Source organism: Eurytemora carolleeae, unplaced genomic scaffold (assembly GCF_000591075.1).
Source record: "Eurytemora carolleeae unplaced genomic scaffold, Eaff_2.0 scaffold925, whole genome shotgun sequence".
NCBI lineage: Eukaryota > Metazoa > Arthropoda > Copepoda > Calanoida > Temoridae > Eurytemora > Eurytemora carolleeae.
The window spans coordinates 35,205-58,901 of record NW_019396823.1 but is presented as its reverse complement, the minus strand read 5'-3'; the positions used below and the strand labels follow the sequence as shown (position 1 = coordinate 58,901).

Genomic DNA, 23,697 nt, shown 5'->3' with positions numbered 1-23,697 from the left:
CAACAAGCCATTTTTTTGTCAAATGAATGAGTGTACAGGGTGAATATCTACACTACAGGGTGAATATATCTACTACAGGGTGAATATCCCTACTACAGGGTGAATATATCTACTACAGGGTGAATATATCTACTACAGGGTAAATATATCTACTACAGGGTGAATATCTCCACTACAGGGTGAATATCTCTACTACAGGGTGAATATCTCCACTACAGGGTGAATATCTCCACTACAGGGTGAATATATCTACTACAGGGTGAATATCTCCACTACAGGATGAATATAATGGATCTTGTGACTAAAAATGAATAATAATATCCTGACTTAAAATGATATTTGATTTCCGATAATTAATAAATGAAAAAGGATCTATCAAAAATTATTGTACATATTAAGTGTAGGAGCTTTTCAAACCATGATTTTTTCTTCTTTCTTCTTTCTTCAAAATTGACGGATTGAGATCAATTACAGGGTGTCCCGCGAACCATGACAGTAGCAATACGAATTGAAAGTCATTTTTGAAATTTAAATTAATTTGTGACATTCAGTCGTCAACCTACTTTCACATGTTTATTTCTTGAAACAATAATTCACAAATTCTCCTAAGCCTGGCATTTACTTTTTGTGCTGTTAATATTACCGAAGATATTAAGAGGTTAGTTCAGATTTCAATTTTATTAATAAAACCAAAATTCTTGATATCTCCGGTAATATATAAAGATTTAGGAAATGGCAATACAAATTATCTCTAAAATCTTTACTTATAAAATTAGGTTTACGAATAAATGCCGCAAACCGTTTCAGGGATCAAAGACGGCTTTGACTTTGTCTTGCTACTGTCATGTTTCGTGGGACACCCTGTGTACGATCACCTTTGTGTTGTTAAATAAATTTGAATCTGGATAGATTTCTTAACATTTCTATCAACTTTGATGGTACACATATGATAGATATTTTTATCTGAAGAATTGTAATGGTTGGTTCCTGAGTATCTCCTCTATTGATTCTGGATAAATTTGACCCGGAGCAAAACCGTTGGAGCTCATCACGACATCGTACACATCGTCACAGAGGGGCAGAGAGCCCAGACCGTTCACTTGGGCGTAGATATGATCCCTGTACATATATATTGTAAAGTGTACATAATAAATTGTTTACAGTATAAACCTTACTGTAGTGTATATTTCAAAAAAAGCAAATTACAGTTTGAATTCATCACTACGTCGTACACGTCGTCACAGAAGGGCAGGAATGTACATGTATTCTGTACAGTGTACATAATAAACTGTGAAGTGTGCAAAATAAAAGTGTACATAATATATTGTACAATGTATATAATTTACTGTAAAGTATGTACAGTTTTAATTATGTACTGTAACGTATACAGTATGTACTATACAGTGTATATATTCAATCAATAAATTGATGATATGTAATCCTATAGCCATGCCCCATGGGTTTGGGATATCAAGACTGCCATAATACACTGTAAATTGTGCATAACAAACAAAACTTGATATACTATTCAGTGTACAAAAAAGTCTGTACACTAAACATAAAAACTGTAAAACAAAATACATACTTTATTGTACACCGCACATAAAAGAAAGTATGTAGGTATGTTAAATGATTTGTAAATGAATTAATATTATAAAAAAAATGATTTGAAGATTACTAACTTGAAAATAGTTTTCTTCCTGGCTTGACCCAACATCTGCAGCGAAGCATCTAGACCATCTAGGTTTACATAACCATGCTTTATCACTTCCCCTCCTAGTAGACCTGTTCCACACGCCAGATCCAGGATAGTCACACTCCTTAACACATTTCATACACTTAGTCCAGGATATTCACACTCCTAAACACATTCCACACGCTTAATCCATGATATTCACACTTAAACGCATTCCATAAGCTTAATCCAAGATATTCACACTCCTAAACACATTCCACACGCTAAATAGAGTATATTGACACTTAACACATTCCACACGCTAACTACAGTATATTGACACTTCTGAACACATTCCACACGCTAACTACAGTATATTGACACTGTTTAATACATTTCCAATTCTAACTACAGTATATTGACACTCCGAAACACTTTCCACATGCTAACTGAAGTATAGTGACACTCCATAATACATTCCACACGCTAACTACAGTATATTCACACTCCTTAACACATTCCACGTGCTAAATACAGTATATTGACACTACTTAACACTTTCCACACATCAACTACAGTATATTTACACACCTGAACACATTCCACACGCTAAATCTAGGATATTCACACTTCTAAACGCATTCCACACGCTAACTACAGTATATTGACACTCCAACACATTCCACACGCTAACTACAGTATATTGACACTCCAACACATTCCACACGCTAACTACAGTATATTGACACTCCTTAACACATTCCACACACTGAGTCCAGTATATTTACACATAGAAAACATACTTCACACGCAAGATACAGTATATATACACTCCTAAACACTTAGTAGACACATTTCACACGCTATATCTAGTATATTTACACTCCTACCTAGTAGACACATTCTACACGCTAGATCCTATATATTCACACTCCTAAACACATAGTATACACATTCCAAACGCTACATCTAGTATATTTACACCCCTACCCAGTAGACACATTCTACACGTTACATCCTATATATTCACACTCCTAAACACATAGTAGACAAATTCCACACGCTAGATCCAATATATTCACACTCCTAACCACATAGTAGACACATTCCACACGCTAGATCCAATGTATTCACACTCCTAAACACATAGCAGTCACATTTCACACGCTAGATCTAGTATTTTTACACTCCTACATAGTAGTCACATTCCACACGCTAGATCCAATATATACATAATATACACATTCCTCACGCCACATACATCCACGTCCTTTTAAATAAGGTCTCTAACAGCATTCAAAATCATTGCTTTTACGCGCAAATTTTTCGGGTTTCCTTGTTTTACTTCACAAATTCTGGTTCGCAAGCAAATACACACATAATTTTATTAAGCTTAATCATGAAACGTCAAATAATGCTAAATTGTAAAAAATTGTAAAAATTATTAAGATTTAATTGTTTTTCTATTTTAAAAACGAACCTGTTCAACTGAAGAGAGAGGAACGCTTCCACGCATTTAGTGTGTCCACTGTAGTTTCCAACCAGGACCAGATCCTCCTCATACTTATCTGACCATTCATCATAGAACCTTATCCTAGATATACAATACTTATCCATTCATCATAGAACCTTATCCTGGATATACAATACTTATCCATTCAACATAGAACCTTATCCTTTAAATACAATACTTAACCATTCATCATAGAACCTTATCCTAGATATAAAATACATATTCTTTCATCATAGAACCTTATCCTAGATATACAATACATATCCATTCATCATAGAACCTAGATATTTTCACTAAATTAATCCAACCGATTATAATCTATCTTTGAAGAAAATATCTAGGCAGTTGCCAAATGAAGTTGCGTGCACTTGCAGCGTTGAATAATAAGAAGAGAGATTTGTATATATTTTAGGAAACTGACTGGGCCGAGCGCTGCAGCTAGGACAGACTAGGGGGCTAAGCACCGCGGCTAGAAAAGGCAAGGGGCTGAGCGCGCGGCTAAAACAGGCTCTTGCTCTATCTTGTAATTTATTCCTTGGACTTCTGCCAAATTTTCAGTGCCTTTCCGAATAAAGAGTGGTATATCCTATATATTCACAATAATAATCTTGAAAGCCTGGTCTTGTAAAGAATGTATGAGCTATCCACATTTCTCTTAATTAATTAATTATTTTCAAAGGTCTGTAAAGTAACTTGCGGATTTCTGTATGCAGAAACAATGGGGAGATATTATAAGAATTGAACACATTTCAAACAAAAAAGCTACTATCTCTCCTACATTTTGATCAGAAGAGTATTGTTGTAAATCCTGCATTGCCTCTTTAAGTACAGGATCCTTTGAAATAACAATACAATTCCTTTAAAACCTCATACAACACCACCTAATATTGTGTAATCAATAAAAATATTCTTTTTCAAAATTAAAAAATTCCCACGTTTTATAGCAGCCCAGACATTAAATCTATTTTATCCAGTATTCAATTACTTATTTTGGTGAATTTTATCAAAATTTTCAGAAAATTACAGAATATTTCAGAATATTTTGGTGGAAAATGCTAAACTATCCCGGATTTAAAGTAACTAAAACAAAATTCAGTTTGATCCATGACAAAGCTATATATTCTTATTTTGCAATTTAGTTTCCAGGTTAACCCTATCTCTGCTGGGGTACTTGAAAACCAGGATATGCTGGGGGAGGTGTCAATTTGACCCCCTCCTCCTCTAAATCCCATGTTTGATGTCCAAATATGACAAATGATGTATCATTGGAAAGTTCTTGTGCTGTACTTTTAGAATCTGCAAAAAAATTTGCAAATTTGCAAAAATTGAATTTTTTATCGCAAAATCCAGTTAAAGTATAAATTTTTGCAAAAATTTTTTTTTCCAAAAAATGAAAATTATACATTTTTGAAAATCCCTTGATCATGTTATTTCAAATATGCAAAAAATTTTGCAAAATTTTAAATAACCTTATTTTTAATCAAGAAAAACTAAGATGTGCAAATTTCCGTTTGACAGGTTGTTTGCAAAAAATTTGCAACTTTTTTTTGCAAAACTTGTGCAATTCGTTTCCTCATGTCAAAATCTTTTCAAAAAGCAAAATTTTATCAAAATCTGACAAGTGGAAGTGGGTCAAAACAAAGATTTAGTTTGTTACAGGAAAAAGCAGTCATTCAGGCAGTGTGTCTGAGGACTCAGGCAGTTAGTATTAAAGCCCGGTTTTAGGCCTAAAGGGAGGGTTTTGGGTATGTAGGAAAAGTCAGAAAATTTTAACAGCCTCAGACCAATACTTTTTCGAGTTCTGTAAAAAAAATAGAGGGGGGAGGGGTCAAATTGACCCCCCCCCCAGCAGGAATAGGGTTAAGTAATAAAAAAACCATATGACGTCATTCAAATTTAGTTGCTATTTCAATATGATAACCAAAGTGTACCATTTAAAAATGTTATCTGAGTAATGTTAGAGTAAACATCTGCGCTTTTTATCTGAAAACCGTCCTAGTAATTCTCTTGGTTTTCTCTGAGGGACATTAAGAGAAATTTCAATTGACCCTCGATGCAAAGATGACAATGCCCAATTTACACAGGTGCTCTTAAAAGCCTCGTCTGGTCAAGTGTTAATTGGATATCAATGTTTATAATTTTGAAAAATGATAATTTTAAATTGGGATTTAATTAAACTAGGCCTGGATAGTGAATAGTTAGACTTCTGTTAGATGGTGAGTCGGCTGTTTTATTGGTTGAAGCATTTAGCTTGTCAGATATCCTGACCTTTCACTGCTTCTTTATTATCTTTTGCATATTTTAAATCTATCATCTATTTATTCATAAGCTTTAAACTCTAGATTACCTATTCTCTGGTTCAGTAGTATCCTTCAGTATGTGCGCTATCTGCGCCTGTAATTTAACATCCGATATTTGGCTGTTAGCCCAGTGCTCAAAATTTAGGAATTTATGACACCCCTTAGGAAATGAGATAAAAGGGTTTCTGTTGCAATCAATATTTTTGGTAAACACTTCTTTTCTTTATCTAAATGGACATCATTTAAATACTAAAATTAAAAATACACATGTCTATTCACCCCACACGGTACTTAAAAAAAAAATTTGAAACTGCAAGTACAAAGTACAATTTATACAGTTAGACGTAGTTTTGAAGGTGTTAGGATGCATTTTCCCAAGGGTGACTTCCCAAGTATCAATTACCCAAGTGACAACTTCCCAAAAAGTGCAATTTCCCAAGCGGCAACTTCCCAAAGTTTAGGCTAAGACCTCTGAGGCACAGCAGGATGCAATGGGGGCCGAGTGTTGTGGCTAGGGCAGACTTCAAAAGTTGCCGCTTGGGAAGTTGCCACTAGGGAAAATACCCTTGGGAAGTTGCTGCTTGGGAAAATGCCTTTGGGAAAGTACGGAACATTGTTTTGACATAGGACCAGATACATTAACAGGATTCTATCAAGGGGGGGGGAATGAACATATATTAAAACATGGAGGTTTCGGGTGCAAAAGGGTAAAAAGCTTGTAGCTTTTAGTGAGCAAGTCTGAAGAACAAAAGTAGTGAATATATTAAACAAATTAAATATTTACATTAATTTATAATACTGTGTTTATGATTTATTACTTCTTATAAAAAATTAGACCAACATCAACGTTTGATATAAATCCTTTTTTAGCATGCAAAATAGGTTTGAATTGCAAAAAAAATCCCCTCCTAAAAAAATTACACAAGGCTATTGGAAAAGGAAAACTCTAAAAATGATTTCCCACAAAGGGGATATTATAAACCCATGTTACTTGCATTAGTCTAGACATTGTATGGTTCAAAAGATCTCTATTAAGACATAAATCATATCATTTTTTATATTGAGTAAATAGAACTTGTAAGACTTCCAAATATTTGTATTCACCAGACGGTTAATAATGCTAGGGAGAAAAGATGCCAGAACACACTTCCAGAAATATAAATATTCTGGCCACAAAATATATATATATCAATTTATTGTACAGTTCTTATACATGTTTGTAACTTTTATACTCAAAACAGATTTTAAATATTAAGTCAGCAGGGCCGAAAGAGTTGGATTGTGTGCCCTAATTTGTTGGTCATCACCTGTGAATTTGTCGTTGTTACATCCATGAAAATAAAAAAAATTTAAAATGCCACACTTTCCCCCCCCCTTAAACTTGCCATTGGTGCAGTGTGGTGGTAAATTACATAAAATTGTTTAATTTTTCCTATAATTGTTTTTGAACAAATATCTAACTTCATATCAGACTTTTCCTTAAGTTCTGAGGAGACACCAGTATCTGCAAAGTATGGAAGAATACCAGGTAATCTCTTGATCAGATAGAATTCTCCTCCATGCTGGAAAAACAATTGCTAAAACTTGCCTACAGGTAGTGGGTAAAATCTAAAAGCTGGCATGCAAATCTGTAATGTTGAAAGAGAAGAAAAAACAACTATTCCCTAACTATGTTAACAGTACAGTCAGTTGACTCCTTATCACAGATGAGAAGATGTTAGGTACTTTCCCAAAGGTATTTTCCCAAGCAGGAACTTCCCAAGAGTATTTTTATTTTCCCAAGTGGCAACTTCACAAATGTGCAATTTACCTATCGTTAACTTCCCAAGTCTGTTCTGGCCCCCTATTGCAGCCTGCAGGTCTTAAAAGGCCTACCCTAACCTTTGGAAGTTGCCGCTGGGAAATTTCAAATTAGAAAAGTTGCCACTAAGTAAGTTGCCCTAAGGAAAATGCATTTGGAAAAATACGTAACACTGATGAGAATTAGATTAGAAGACCAATAACATATTAATATTGCCAAAGGTTAGAACTTAAGTATTGCTGATCCATTTAGAAAGCTGTTATCTTCAGTACCAGGGGCAGATACAGGGGGGGGGGTGGCAGGACCTTCACACCACACTGACGGATTCCGGGGAAGGTGTAGCCCCCCCCCCCCCTGAAATTTCAAAATAGCTTCTCAATAGCACTTAAGGGAAAGAAAACCTAGTGCAAAACAGGAAAAATATCTATCTTAAAAAAAATTTTTCACCTGCAGCACATATTTTGTTCCTAAATATGGATTATTTTTTGTTCCTAAATAGATCTAGTACCACCCTCACTCAAATCCTGTATCCGCCCCTGTTCAGTACTCTTAACAAGTTATACCCTTTCCAAATAGATCACTAAAATATTCGCTAATGATCAAAAGCCAATGGAGACCAATGGAGATCTAAAAATGCAAGTTAAAATTTTTTAACGGATTCAGCAATTAATCTTATAATGTTAAAAAATATAGCGGAGGACATTGAAGTAAGTGCTTTCTCATACTAAAGTTCAAAACTTGGACTTTATTCTATACCCAGTAGAAGTCAATCAAAGTAGCTAATTCTAATAAATATCTATTATCAAAACTTATTAACATTTAAATTCCATTTTACAAGACAAATAAAAACAAAATCAACTTAGAATACTCTTAAGGTTGTTCTGTTCTCCAACTTCCAAACCTGTAATGACTACCGTGAATTAGATCTGCAGAATTTTTACTTTTCTTTTAAAGATGTTTTATCAACTAATATCATATTACATCCTATCATGCCAGATTTCAAGTTTTAGTCCCATATTATTGATATATGTGCTATTGTTTCCAGCTTGAACAATTATTGGTTGCTTACAATATTTAAGATTATTGGCACATACATATCTCCATAATTTTTAGTGAAAAAATCTAAAAAAGTTCAACTTGGAAAAAGCAGTAAAGAGATAAACCAGAAGAGCAAAGTAAACTAAATAAAAATTAATATTTAACAGTAACAGCTGATACATTCTAAGCATAACTAAAAAAGAAAGATTTACAAGGGTATATATTTTCTTAAAAAATCATTATTCCTAGATAAATCACCTAACTCTTCAAAATATATACCCTTGAAAGAATAGCAAAAAAATATTGGAAAGAAGAGTTTAAAAGAAGGTTAGTGTAAAGCTCACCAAACTTTTATTGTTTGCATCCTTTTCTCCTTCCTGCAATACTACCGGTTAGTTAAATTATGGGATTCAGATTTTTCAAATCATTAAATGTAACAAATATGCAAATTGAAGACGCAATTTTAGTTGCATAAGAAAAAAGACTCAACAAAATGTTGTAAATTTTCACACAGGTGAATATTCCCTACAAGTTTTTTATACTTTTCTTTAAAAAGTTAAACACCTAAATTTATAAGTTTGAATTTTGAAATTTTAAAGGATTAACTCATTAAATAAAAAGCTTTGGTTTAGAATATCTTGTCCAGTTAGTGCAGGGCATAACCTCAACTTAGGATTGCACAGAACTTTAGATTAAAGCAGTGCATAGAGATGAAAGAAAATTAATAATTCTTTTAATATGCAGCTTATAATTATTCTTTTTGAAGAACCTTGTGAGATATATCTTAAGATGGAAAATAACTTATGCAGGAGGAGGGATGGGCTTGAGATTACTTTTTTTAATTCGTTCATTTATGGTTTGTAACAATAACGTAACAGAGAGGGCCCTAATGTAATTTTAATTTTTATCAAATAATCTAACATTCCATTTAGTTAACAAGTTAAAATTCAATGTATTCTTCCAGTTCAAAATTTAACTGTCACTTTAATTTTCAAAACTTCCATTTGTTACAAACCTTTGCCCAGAACTATGCAAGAGAGGAAAACTTGTCCTATATATATCTTAACCTGGACTGAATGCCATAAATCTTACAACCAATTCTTAGAATTGAGTTAGACTTGATTTAATTTTGCAACTCTCAGAAAATAAAGTAGAACCATTGGAAATAGAGAATATAAAAGATAAAAGAAGACATTAAGTAGAAAAAGGGCACTACTGAGAAAATCTATGAACGGTAAATTGTTCAAACATGTCCAACAGGTCCTGTTAGGACAATAAATCTCAAACAAGGGAGAATACAGAAAGATTTTTTAGGGAGCTAGGGTAGAAAGGCTAAACTAGTTGCACCTTTATTTGTGAGAATATTCCATCAGGCGTCATTTTTATGTATCAAATGTGATAGGAACTACATTTGCATTTTGGACACTATTATAGAACAAAACGATTTCAAATTTTTTGGTGATTAAAAAGGTGGAATGACTTTGCTAAGAGTGTGTGTGTGTGTGTGTGTGGGGGGATCATAATCACCATGATTTCTGGTGCCTCTTCCTGCTCTATTGCTTCTTGTTCCTGTTCTGCTTCGACTGGTTCAACATTCTCCTGGAAAAAGCTAAGTCTTGAGTTTTAATGCTAGATTCAGTTTTTAAAAACCAGGGGTGTCTTTTAACTCGAAAAATCATTCCCCCCCCCACCATTTGAAAATATTTTTTCTTCCCAGAGAAGTTATTTTATGCTGAATTAGAGATAATAAATGGTTTTTACAGGGAATAAATTAACTTTAACGTTAATAATATCAAAAAGAATGAAAAAACATTTTATTTTATATTTTTACCTAAAATCATCAAAAATTGTTAAAAATTTACACCCCTGAAAAATAATTAGTATTTGTTTGAACCTGTGTAGCTTGAATATAAGCTTCTCTCATATCCATCCTAGCAAGCTGAATACGAGGGCGAGAGATAGCGTGTCCTGCGACCATAGGAGATACCTAGACAATAGATTTATTTAAACGATGAACTTTTTACTATTAAAAGATCATGTTTGTAGCCAAAAAGTTATTACTAAAGGTTTGTATCGCTGAATTTTATTAAAAAATAAACGAGTTTTTGAGACAGAAAAAGTTTTGATAAAAGTATTAATTATCAAGGAAAAAGGACTTGGAGTTTAAGTCTATTTATTTTAATTGATTTTCTTCCCGTGAAAAAAGCTGTCTCCTATTTTTGTCATCTTTCAGCAAACTTTAAGAGACACCAAGAAGATCTGAAAGAACTAGAATAATCCGTAGGACCACAGAAGAAAGGATTAGTTCTGTCTGATGTTCATACCATTAGTTTGGAAATCAGTTTAAGGTAAAGGACTTGAGTCTTTGCCACACACTCTGATTTCCCAAACCCTTTACCTTTCCAATCCAATGTCGTATTCAAACTTACAATTATGTTTGATCAAAAAATCTAATTATGAAACACATATGTAAATAAAATGTCAACCATCATTCTGAGGAAATCAAGGCCCCCCCCCTTCTAAAATAAAGGCGGAAATTGAGGTGCGAGTTGATTAATGACCCAAGTCTGATGTGATTGTTAATCAACATGTCAAGGGCTCGGTCAATGGCAATCAGAGCGCAAAAACATAGAAATTAGAAATCTCGAGTTTGTATCAGAGACTCAATTTCTTTGTGTCCAAAACCTTGATATTTTTATTTGATAAGGTGCAAGTTATCTATCGGATTAAACTGCTGGTTATAATACCTTATATCAGGATAGAAATGATAAAACTAGAATTTTTCCGTATTATCTGTACCCATTGATAAAACTTCATAAATTAATAAATTGTAAAAAATAATACCTTATTCTGTGGAAGATTTTTAGGCGGTGAATTGTGCGGAACAAGATACGAAGCATCCCGGAATCGTATATTTGACAAACCATTAGCTTTGCCTGAAAACAGAACATTTTTAATAATGACTAAAAAACTGGACTTAGTGAGCTTTTGAATTTCTGACAACAGTTTTCGTCGGATATATCAATCTATATATAAATTTGGCTTGTCTGTTTGTTTGTTTGTTTGTTTGTTTGTATCCAATAAACGTCAAAACGGCTGAACCGATCGGGCCCAAATTTTTTGTGGGACATCTAGGGAGCCCAGGGAAGGTTTATGAATCATCAAAATTTCAAATATTTGTCTCTATCAAAATTTGATCGTCATTAAATTTTTTAAAATTTTGAAAATCCGCGAAATTTTTTGTAAAAATCCGCGAATTATTTTTGTTTAGTTTTACGATGTACACAAAGAGAACATGTTTACAATTAATTTAGAAGATGGGCGCGAAGCGCCCTCTAAGGCTAGAAAGAAGGGCGCGAAGCGCCTTGAATTTCTAGTACAATAAAAACGACTTTCGATTTCAATTTTGAATTACTGCCAAGCTTTCAACCGGCATAGATATTGCATATATATATAAAGATGGAAACTGAGAGTAGCTGTCAATTTTTTTACTTATTTATTTGTAACTAGAAATTCAAAGCGCTTCGCGCCCATCTTCTATTTAAATTGTGTTAACATGTTCTTTTTGTTAACATTTTGAAACAAAGAAGAAAAATATTTTGCGGATTTTTAAAAAAAATTCGCGGATTTTCAAGAATTTAATTTTTTTTACAAAATTAAAAACCTTTAAACGAAATTTTTTTTTTATCATTCATAAACCTTCCCTGTGGTCACGTGATGTCCCACAAAAAAATTGGGCCAGATCGGTTCAGCCGTTTTGACGTTTATTGGATACAAACAAACAAACAAACAGACGGAAAAGCCAAATTTATATATAGATTTAAAAAAAAACTAGTTATAAATTCAAACTCAGATCGAGAAGTCATTGTATTCATATAAACGCCGACCACTGTACAACTAAGGGGTTAAAACTATGTTTTTATTCTATATTGAACGAACCAAAAAATTATATTTATCCCTTAGAAAAGGGTTAAAATTATGTTTTTATTCTTTATTGAACGAACCAAAAATTACATTTATCCCTTAGAAATCTACGGGAAGATTTCTAGCCTTTTAATCAAATTTACATTCCATACAAGAAAAACATAATTTTGAAGAATTTTTTTGCGGGAATCAGTAGCGACAAAGCTAGGTTTGTTAATCTTGAGATAAAAAACTGATATTCCCAATAAGGTTTCCTTTTAAAAGTTCATCTACTGCTAACAACCGTATAATGTTTATTTTTAGTTAAAAAACGAGTTTTTGCAATATGTGAAAGTTTACGTAACTCTGTTGCCTGTAGTGTGTAACGTAAGTAAGCGTTTTTAACATCTGGAGTTATTTGACTGCGTAGAGAAAACATTTTAGTTTTAAATTTTTAGAAAATTTGCTCAATTTGCAAATATTTTTACTTTAAAATCAGATACGTACCATTTGCCCATTTAATCCTTTTATACTTTTTAATTCCCCTATTAATGATTGGATTTCATTTCAGTCTGATTTAACAGGTATCAAAGATGATTAATTCAAGTAGGAATAGACATTAGAAAGGGTTACAACGGATGAGACTTCAGAGACGACTGTGGTGAATTTATACTATCTGCTTCATTATACTCAATACTCATGATTCCTTTTTAACTGTGAACTTATTTCGTTCTTCAACAAATCATTAAGTAAGCCATATTAAATTACTATATTTAAGGCAGAAGACTGAATTTTAACTTGGGATCATCATATTTTTAAAGTTTCTGGTCGTCTTTACAGTTTCCTGTAATGGAGGTCCTGATATCCTGGATACTAGATAATGGAGCAGATATTCCAGAATATACTTTACCAGTATCCTGTAATGCAGATCCTGATATCCAAGATGTAAAGGATAATGGGGCAGATATTCAAGAAGGTATTTCAACTATATCCTATATTGGAGGTCCTGATATCCTAGATGTACTAGAAAATGGAGCAGATGTTCTGGAATATTTCTTACCTGTATCCTGTAATGGAGGTCATGATCATCCTGGAGGTAAAGGATAATGAAACAGATATTACCTGTCTCCTGTAATGGAGGTCCTGATATCCTAGATGTAAAAGATAATGGAGCAGATATCCTGGAAGATGAAGAGGATGCCCTGGATGCCTGGGATGCACGTAAACTGCTGTTTGTTATACTAAACAACAAGGAATTAAATAAACAAAAGAACGAACATACACGGGCATTTGTAATTCGGTCATTTGTATTTTATCCTTATTCAGTCCCCATCTTACCACCCCTCATCTTTGTTTAGAGGAATACAATTTTGCTTGGGGGGGGGGGGGCTCTCTTATTAATTTTGTACATCGTTACTAATTTCAGATATATCATATACCATTCAAAATGCAAAGTATTGTACTCAAAAAGATTGAATTTTTCTCAACAAATTATGAAAAGAAAAGTTTATGAAAATTATGCAAATAAATTTACTAAAAAGAATGATTACCTAATTGATTTAGATACATTATCCTGGAGACTGAAAAGGTTGTCTGGTTAATGCATTATTAAGTTTTAATTAAAATCATTAAAATCTTAAAATTTTAATTTTTATGGTATTAATGAAAAAACGAAATTCTATTACTTCATCTTTTTTCCAATAACATATTACTGATAGAAATCCATCACGTTCAAAAAAATTTGCTGTCATTATTTACTAATTATTATGTCTGAGTTAGGAATTTTGTTGTGGATAATCATTATCCCGATCGATTAATATCGATATCCATTATGGGCACTTTTAATTTAAAGATAAATTCTCTTCATTTTAGGTTTTCCTCCCCTTGATCTTAATTTCAACAACGGCGCAGTAAATAATTATTTTAGACGACTAGTCAATTAAGAGTTTGAAAAATGAAAATATATATTTGCTCAGATTATTTATTACCCTCTCATGACGCACATCTGTCTAATAGTTGTCAAACTAAGCATTACATCTTTAACTTAAAAACAAATATAAATAAATAGATAAAAGATGAAGATTAATGAGGGCTGCTATAGTTGGCATAAAGTTGGAAACAATTTAAACTAGGATTTGGATCTTTAAAACGACTAGTTCATGCTGTTGTTTGTTTTATAGGAAGTTGTTATGTATATTGAAATTTAAGTTACAGTTTCACGAATTTGAATTTTGCATTTAAGGGCATGTCGGCAAAGTTTTACTCTGATTGGAAGCATCGTACGACATCGACTATCAAACTTAAAAATTGTCTTTAGTCTTTTAAAAAAATTTTAAGTTATAACCCTAATCCCTGTTTTATTCCGAGCAACCCAGAACATGTTCTTATGTTTCATAACTGAACTATCGCAATTTAAAAAAGAGATGTAATTGACAAAATATTTTATGATTAATTTTTGCATAATGATTTCAAATATAACACAATCACAAAAAATGTTTTCCCTAAACAGAGTCATTTCTCCAGAAAAGAACTTCAAACTCGAATCCTTGACAAAATTCATGATATTTCGGTTTCTTATCAAATAAGTGAATTATCCCTTGAAAGGAGTTGTTTATCAATTATTGTGACACTCCACTTGAACTAAAGACTTTAATTCAACTTTCTCAAGGTTTTCAAAAGGGTAAAAACCAGGAGGGCGGGCTGATCGTTATATACCTACCAGGAACCATAAAGAGGGTTTACTCGACTACTAGGAGTTTATGTCCTGATCTGCAGTACACACAACAAATATGCAGTGAGGGGGGGGAGTTCAGAAGTCTTCAATTTGTATTCACAGCCACCCAAACGTCTTTTGCGGCATGCACGCTCCTCAATTTGTAATCTCCACCACCTCAATTTGTAATCTCCACCACCTCAATTTGTAATCACCATAAAATCTTGTTTTCTGAAATTTTATTTAATGCACTATTAACACAGTATTCGACATCTATCGGGGTTTCAGGGCATGTGTATTGGCTTAAATTATATTTTCAATTGGCTTTCAGATTGACTTGGTCAACAAAAACTGAGAAACAGGGCATAGTTTAATTGAGCCGAATCTTAGACCCAGTCTGCCAATTTAAAGGAAAGGTTTGGGCTGTCCGTTTACTAAAAATTACCTCACCCCACCCTAAGTAATATCTATCTCCATTAAAAAGATATTTTCAAAAAACCAAGTGTTTAGATTTTTGCATTTGCCTAAGTGAAGGACTAAATGCAATTAACTGGAAAGAGGATCTGTACAATCTATCTACTGAAGAAGCCTGGAAATTCTTTTGTATTATATTGAATGATTTGACTGAAAAATATGTACCTAGAGTTAAGATGAAATCAAACTCTCATCCTTCATGGATGAGTAGAGATCTTTTAAAAAGTATCAGAAAAAAAAGGAGAGTTTGGAAAGAATACAGAGTCTCTGGGGAGCTGAGGAAATATGAAGAATACAAGGATCTAGAAAAGCATGTGAAGAGTGAGGTCAAAAGACTGAAAAAACAATATGAGAAAAAACTTTCTAAAATGAAAACCAACAACAAAAAGTGTTTTAATGGATACTTGAAGAATAAACTGAAGAATAGAACTGGTATTGGACCTTTAAGTAAACCGGATGGTGAGGTAACTAACCTGAAGGAGGAAATGGTAGAGATTCTGAATCAGTACTTTGGAAGTGTATTTACACATGAAGACACATCCAGTTTACCAGATTGTGCGAGGACAGAATCCANAGATGACAGAACCAGGCTGACTAAACAGAGAAGCAACACCACCATCAGAAGTAACTTCTTTACCCAAAGAGTCATTGATGATTGGAACCAGTTACCCAGCACAATTAGAGAGTCTCAAAATATCAAGATATTTAAAAGAAATCTAGACCAATATTTATCTTCTTCTGAGATGAACTGATGAACTGAGAATATGACAGGATCTCCAGAAGAAGACTGTGTGGAAAAGATGTTGCTAAATGCCCCTAGCGGGGGCTACATCAACTACTCTCCAAGTATACAAGTAAGTATACTCAGGTTCAACGTCTACAACAGAACTAACTGCATGCAAAGAAAAAACAGAAAATTTAAAAAATCAGTCTAATCCCGCCCACTAGTGAAATTAAAGTACTCATTATGGGTTAAATGAATTAAAGATACCTAACTGTTATGCTTTAAAAAGGGAAAATGGCAATTCTCTGAAAGCAGGGGGAGTCAGGTGCATTGCTCCCCAGTATACTTGCATATGACTCATAGATTTTAAACTAACATAATTTAAGTTATTTTTTTTGTGAAATATAAGGACTTTAACAATAACATTATGAGGAAAATGCCACTAACATTTTTAAAGCGAAACTTGAGATTTAAAAACGTTATTTTATTTTTAGCACTTTATGTGGCATATTTTTAGATTTATTTTTGAAACTGAAGAGCAATAAAGAAGGCTTTAACAATATTGTACAGTTGTACACCATAGGGCCATTAAAAGCGTCAATTTGGTTTTATCTCTAAAAAATAAACGATTTAAAGTTAACATTTTTAGTTCTGATTACATATTGAGGTGGTGGAGATTACAAATTGAGGAGCGCGCATGCCGCATAACACGTTTGGGTGACTGTGATTACAAATTGAGGACTTTACATTCCCCCCCCCCTCATGCAGTTCGCTTACATANCACTATACTATACAGTTTTAAAACAAATATACCCCCACTATACTATACAGTTTTAAAACAAATATACCCCCACTATACTGTACAGTTTTAAAACAAATATACCCCCACTATACTATTCAGTTTTAAAACAAATATACCCCATTGTATTTGAATGTTAAGTTATATTTGCATACGGATTCACTTTACCACAGTTCCTTCATCATTTTGAAGAATAAAGAAAGATTATTTTCCCGAATACAGTTATATACAGATTGACCTTTGGACGTGGAGTACAGTGTAAACGACATGTACAATAGGATTAGCGTTTATTATCACTCTATACTGTAAACTTCCAAAACTAACAAAAGAAACGTACATTATCCTATTTTACAGAAATGTAATAGTTTTGATTTATTTTTTAGTTTTTAACAGGTGTCTACTGTCAAACACTAAATGGGCTCAAATCAAACTTTTAAAAAAGAAAAAAAACACAAATAATGAAAAGTTTTTGTAAACCTTTTTCCGTGTCGCTGCTCCATAAATCCGCAAGTATTTAAAAAAAAACGCGATGGAAATTTACAAAAATTCATAATCTTTACTTGGAAACAAATTTTAAGAGTACCATAGCAGATCTAACATGTAATTCTGTAAGTGGTCGCTTCAAATTACGTTGACAATCCCTTTAGTACACAAATTAAATAAGAAATTTCAAAAGAATAAGATGTTCAAGCAGGTTCTTTTTTAATAGTAAATTAGGTTTTAACTTAATAAAAAATCAAATAGCTTTCTCAATTATCCACAGAATTTACAATAACGAAAAAGTTATTTGGTTATTTGGATTTTAAAACAAATATACCCCCACTATACTATACAGTTTTAAAACAAATATACCCCCACTATACTGTACAGTTTTAAAACAAATATACTCCCACTATACTATACAGTTTTAAAACAAATATACTCCCACTATACTTTACACATATACTCCAGTATACTATACAAATATACCCCCACTATACTATCAAATCAAATCAAATCATGCTTTTAGAACGTCCTACAACCACACACCAAAATATCCCCACTATACTATACAGTCTTAAAACAAATATACCCCCACTATACTATCAAATCATGCTTTTAGAACGTCCTACAACCACACACCAAAATATACTCCCACTATACTATACAGTTTTGTGGAAATAAAATCAGTTCATGCTAAATAAAGACTTTACAAAACGATTTATATTTTCAAATAATATTCTATTTATTTTGAAAGAAAAAAAAGAGTATGAGTAAGTTATGCACTTAAGTAAAAAAACTACTTTTGTTAGAACGCAATTTGGTGGCTCGTCAAAAAAAAAAAGAAATGAAGATGACGCATGTAGCTTGACAGTTGGCAGGATAATTGGGTAATTAGAATCCAATAATTGTCTTCCATCAAGTGGAACTTTCTAGGTTTCTTGTATTTATAGTCTGTAGATCCTACAACAGTTATCAGTTCAAGAATAGCTATGAAGATTATCATTCTGTTTTGTATTTCCTGCGCTGTCTTCTCTACTTTAGGTATACTATTGCTCTACTTGCTTCTGATGTAATATTTTCTACTTGTAATTTTTTATTACAATAAATGCACTTTTCTTGATGAATTGAACTGTTACTTTTAAATATAACAAACTTTTTGAAAAAGCCGAAATCAAACATAAGATAATTTCAATTTCATTTAAATAAAATATGATATTCAAGAATTGATCAAATTTACAGCTAATTTAGCATTATAGTAAGATAATAACTCTATAGCACAATTAAATGGAATTGGACATGATCTGAGCATAGATAATAAATGCACAAAAGTTTCATAACTTACTTTTAAACTTGGCATATTATTCTTTGCCAAGTTATACGCGAATGGCCTGTACTAGACTATTAATTGTTACTCAAAATTCAATATTAATTCATTAAATAAAATCAATATACAGTATTTTATAATACTTTTGTATACTTAAAACTCGTGGTTACTTCATGGTAAATTTGACGTACTAGAAATCATCGTGCTATAAATATTAAATATAACGTTCAATTTAGCTTATCTTATAGCACGGTGCAAGTTTCTTTGGTTAGCAAAATTTCTCCAATCATAACATTTCTAGAAAGAAATATTCGAAATAAAAATTAAAATTGAAATTAACTTACGACTTAAAACTAAATATTTAAATCTGATCTTAGGGGAAACCAAGAAAATCAATGAAGATCAATCGCTTGCCGTTGAACTGGCTTACGACTTGGACAGGGTTCCGAGGGCTTCACAATTAAGACAATCTAAACTTAAAGAGAAGGAAGAAATACAAAATTCTAAAAATGATAAAGATCCAGATAATAATAAGAAAAAAAGAAGTAAAAAGAATCAAAAGAAAAAAGAAAAAATAACGGTTAAGAAAAGTAATAGAAAATCTATGAAGGAAAGTAAAAGGAAATCTATGAAGGAAAGCAAAAAGAAATCTACAAAGCAGAAGAAGAATGGAGGAGACAAAAAGGGGAGTAAAAAAGGCAACAAAGGGAAACGACAAAAAAAGAACAAAAACACTAAAAAGATTAAGGGGAAAAAAACTAGAAAAACTGGAACTTATAAAAATGCTGGCATCTCGAAACAGGATACTTGTTACGATGACTTGTTGGCAAAAACCAAAAAGTTTGTTCTCTACTTTTACCAATCCCAAAAACTGAACAGAATCACAAGCTGGGTTAAGTTGGCACAGAACAAGAAAGCCAAGGCTCTTTCAACATTTTCCCCTGCTCGTGATGCCCTGGGAACCTCGACCAACCAAGGGACATCTTGTGCTGGAAACTCTAGCGCCTTAGGTGCAGCCAACACTACTTACAACACCCTGGTCTCCTGTAACACCACAGCATCTACAATATGTGATGTTTCCCTAAACGCTACTTCTGACACTCTTGTAACTAGTTGCACAACTGCCCTGGCTACCTACATCGCTGATTTTAGGGTAAGCATTTTCAAAACTCACTGCAAATCAGGATTCACGAAAATTGAAACTTACCTAAACCCTACTATAAAAAATTCTCAATATATTAATGTTACTTAGTGGAGAAAAATACGAAAATATCGATTACATTTTTATCTCAAAGAAAAACTAAAAATAAATTTGGTCTACAAAATATTCCCAAAAAAATACAAATACTAAAATATTTCCAGGCCTGTCTGAAGACTGGGGCATGTTCATGTTTCCAAGGTTTAGAGGAGGCAGGTGCAGAATGTGAGAACTTCTTAACCCTTGAGAATCAAATCAAAGCGGAGAAAAATGATTGCATAAATCCAGATAAGACGGGTTCTTTTGGAAACTGTCGCCAAGAAGAAAGATTAGCTACCACTTTCACGGTAGTATGTTGCGCTTCCCATGCTGTTACAACACAGGTATAAGATACTTACTAGTCTAACCCACACATGATTACCAAAGCTTTAAATATGATAAAATGGGACTCGTGTTTATCAAGCTTTGTCACCTCTTTTTAATAACTCTTACGAAAACATTCCTTCTGTTTTTTTCCAACTCTAAGTCAGTTTATATGATTTTTTTTTCAACTTTTGGTTAAAAAAAGAGAGATAAAAATTGGAACTAGTCTTAAGAAATTTTTTTCATTATTCTGAGATTGCAAAGAGATACCAGGTTCCCACTTCTTCTTGGATTTACTTAAAGTGTGTTTTTATATTTTATATTTTTTATTTTACAATAATTTTCTAGGCTCCTGGACGACGTCATATGAGGCTGAACCTAAACAAGTTATTCCACAACTAATATTTTTCCTGGCTAAAAAGGCTTGAAGAATGAAGACCGACAAGTAGACAACGGATCATAGATAAGAAAACACATAACTCTGCATATAAGAGATTGCAATTACAATGTTTAAATTACTATGCTCTTACTTCGTATCATGATAATGAATTTAACTGATGCATCATGTGACTAACGACAAAACTGAAAAATAAATTCCGCAGCATATTTTTATATTTCTAAAAAGTAAGTGGATTATATTAGAGAGAGAGGTGAATTTAAACCCCTAGATTAAAAAAAGTTTTAATAATGAATTCCTAGAGCACTGTTCAGATTATTTTTAAGTTCTCTAAGCTTGCGTCCATTTAACTCTTCAGATTGGTCCATCTGTAGTCTAACAAAATAAACATGTTAATTGACTGATTGAAATAAGATAAATTGAAAAAACTTTTTGTTTTTAAAATTTTGGTTATATTTTGCAACAAGGATCCAAACTCGTGAATCTGCATATCTTTGAGTGAATCCAAAAAAAAACTAATATCAATATATATACTGGCTAATTCCCTTCCACCTTATTAAACTTAATTTTTAATTAATCTATCATTATTTTAAAACTGCTCAGATAATTTTTGACAAAACAGTTTTCCATGTCTGAAACTATATTGCGGCTACTGACCTTAAAGCATTATTTTCCTGGTTTAAAGCCATAATTTCACTCTTTAAACTTAATATTTCTTTCTCTTTCTCAGCGAACCCACCCTGAAAAGACGAAATAATAGAAACAAATTATGAAGAGTATGAAAAATAAATCAATGAAAGATTAACTAAGGAAGTAGAAATACATAAAGCCATTATTAAAATTTTTTAAAAATATGCTTGATGATTGTTCCTAAATAAATGATAAGACAATGGCAAGAGAGACACACAAATAAAATTCAAAGGGACAGACCGGCTATGTAAGGTAGTTAAACTGAGCATGCAGTTCTCTGGACAAATTCTTCAGGATTAATTTGAGACATATAAAACTTTTTAAAGATCTGTAAATCCTGAGTTTAGACGCAAATTCGACGTTCAAAATCGTACTTTTGGGGGTTGAAACGTTTTCAGAATGCTAATAGAGGCACATAAATAAAGTTTAAAACGTTAATAGAAACTAAAAAAGAACATAATAAAAAAATAATTTACATAAAATAAATACTTAACATTTATATAAGCAAGATGAAAATACAAGTAAATATTAAATAAATTATTTAAGATGAAGAAAAAAAAAATTAAAAGTCATAAATTGTATTTGGTATTTTTACCTTATATCTATTGAGAACTTTGGCAAGCTCATCATTATTCTTCTTTAGAGCTGATTTACTAACCCCACTCCACTGATCTACTAAAAGTTCATGAATAAAAAATGGGGCCTAAAATGAAACAATTTGGCCTGAAAAAGCGCAGCTCATAATAAAATAAATGTGTTATTCCAGTTACGCCACTTAAAAGTATTACTATTTGGCCGGCTATATGTTAAAGGGTTATTAAATCAACCTTTAAAGGGACTGTACGTGTGTTACCCTCCAGATAAAAAAGGACATGCTAGATTCACACTGGTAGGCTTAAAAACTTTATTTGATCAATAATGAGAAAGCTAGAAAAGTGTGAATTCGGTGTATTTCTCTTTAATTTTTCAGTAGTAGTCAGTAGTCCCTTTTGTAGAGAACCTCAATTGAAACTTATCAGTTTTCAATATTATAAAAGTTGACACTTATTTCATAGTTTATCATACAAAGCTTTTTAAGGTACAATTGTCATTTTTGCATGAAATTACGCTTGCAGTTTCGAAATGGTACAATCTGAAATCTGAATTTGTTGATTTAGTAGGCTTCACTATTCAGACATACTACGCAAGCAAACCTTAATCTTATGACTTAAAGGAACAAGGCTGAATATAAATAAAGCCATTCATCGCATTCAAGTGGAGTTGTTTGGCTAGACATAGTAGTTGAGCTAAGAATGAAGTATTCCAGCCAAATATTTTTAGAATTTATTTTAGACCTATCAGACCTTTTACGGTGAATATTTTTTTTAACAAGAGCGCAAATTCAGTCTTTAAAATCCTCATAGATTGTTCATTTTGGAGGGATGATTTAAAAAATCGGTTTTTACAAAGATTATTCAATTTTTCCTTAAAACATTGAAGTCTGATCCTTAAAAAATCGGTGAATACTTACAGCTTTTATTCCTTGTTTTAGGTAAAGATTTGTTTGAACTGTTTGGACAAAAAGTAGCTCTCTTCTTCTTCTTCTCTTTTGCATGGACAACCTGAAATAAGGACGCTTCGCACCCTTCGTTCTAACTTTCAAATTTTACATTTTCACCTTCTTCTAGCAATATTAGACATGGACTCAGAAGTTTTTCGTTGTTTAATTCAATAATGTAGCCGAAAATCCATTGAAATTAATATTACTAACCTTTTTTGAGAAAGAAGGTATTGACGCAACTCTTTCTTTAGCCATTTTTATCTAATAAGGAAAATTTGGAGGTTTTGAAAATGGTTATTTTAAAAGATTTTTAAAAGATAAATACGAACTTCAGAACATTATTTAATTTACAGAAGATAATAGGATAAACTTTGACAAGTGAAAGCAAGTTGAGTAACTTCACTTGAAACAAGCCGAGAAATTTGTTTCAACATATTTTTTTTTGATTTTCCGGCATTAAATAACTAGAGAAGCAGGAAAGGGTAGCTAGGAACTAAATGCACAATCTACGAATCAAAGAAGAAATATTACTATTAAATTACAATTATTTTTTTTTTGAGAAATTTTGTCAATTAGCAATTGTGACATATGCGAGAATTTTGAGTCAAAAAAAAGTACGAACTGTTAAGTCAAAAAAACGTACGTACTGTTAAGTCAAAAAAAATACTTACTGTTAAGTCACAAAAAATAGAATACGAACACGGGGACTACAGAGAACAAAATGAACATTCACAAATCAATTTTTAAATCACTAATATAGAT

At 32.3% G+C, this 23,697-nt stretch overlaps 3 protein-coding genes across 4 annotated transcripts; 1 reads left to right on the top strand and 2 right to left on the bottom strand.

The window, feature by feature from the left end:
* Positions 1 to 944: 944 nt before the first annotated feature.
* LOC111709073 (uncharacterized) lies at positions 945 to 9,707 on the bottom strand. The gene is made up of 7 exons (XM_023482661.1): positions 9,675 to 9,707; positions 8,672 to 8,704; positions 6,967 to 7,050; positions 5,536 to 5,582; positions 3,156 to 3,269; positions 1,683 to 1,820; positions 945 to 1,119 (listed from the first exon to the last, which is right to left on the bottom strand). Exons 1-7 carry the CDS (start codon positions 9,705 to 9,707, stop codon positions 960 to 962), a joined length of 609 nt encoding a protein of 202 aa, XP_023338429.1. The 3' UTR covers positions 945 to 959.
* Positions 9,656 to 23,460, bottom strand: LOC111709072 (uncharacterized). 2 transcript variants are annotated; one of them, XM_023482660.1, is made up of 10 exons: positions 23,146 to 23,460; positions 22,906 to 22,996; positions 21,991 to 22,067; positions 21,363 to 21,445; positions 21,004 to 21,080; positions 13,781 to 13,823; positions 13,353 to 13,471; positions 11,172 to 11,263; positions 10,222 to 10,314; positions 9,656 to 9,926 (listed from the first exon to the last, which is right to left on the bottom strand). In XM_023482660.1, the coding sequence occupies exons 1-10, from the start codon at positions 23,188 to 23,190 to the stop codon at positions 9,774 to 9,776; spliced, it is 873 nt and encodes a 290-aa protein (XP_023338428.1). In that variant the 5' UTR covers positions 23,191 to 23,460; the 3' UTR covers positions 9,656 to 9,773. The 2 variants fall into 2 exon arrangements, with proteins under 2 accessions (XP_023338428.1, XP_023338427.1); XM_023482659.1 differs by having other exon boundaries at positions 9,759 to 9,926; positions 21,991 to 22,070.
* On the top strand, positions 18,357 to 20,918 carry LOC111709071 (uncharacterized). Its single transcript, XM_023482657.1, has 4 exons — positions 18,357 to 18,464; positions 19,125 to 19,900; positions 20,110 to 20,328; positions 20,657 to 20,918. Exons 1-4 carry the CDS (start codon positions 18,413 to 18,415, stop codon positions 20,708 to 20,710), a joined length of 1,101 nt encoding a protein of 366 aa, XP_023338425.1. The 5' UTR covers positions 18,357 to 18,412; the 3' UTR covers positions 20,711 to 20,918.
* Positions 23,461 to 23,697: the final 237 nt, after the last annotated feature.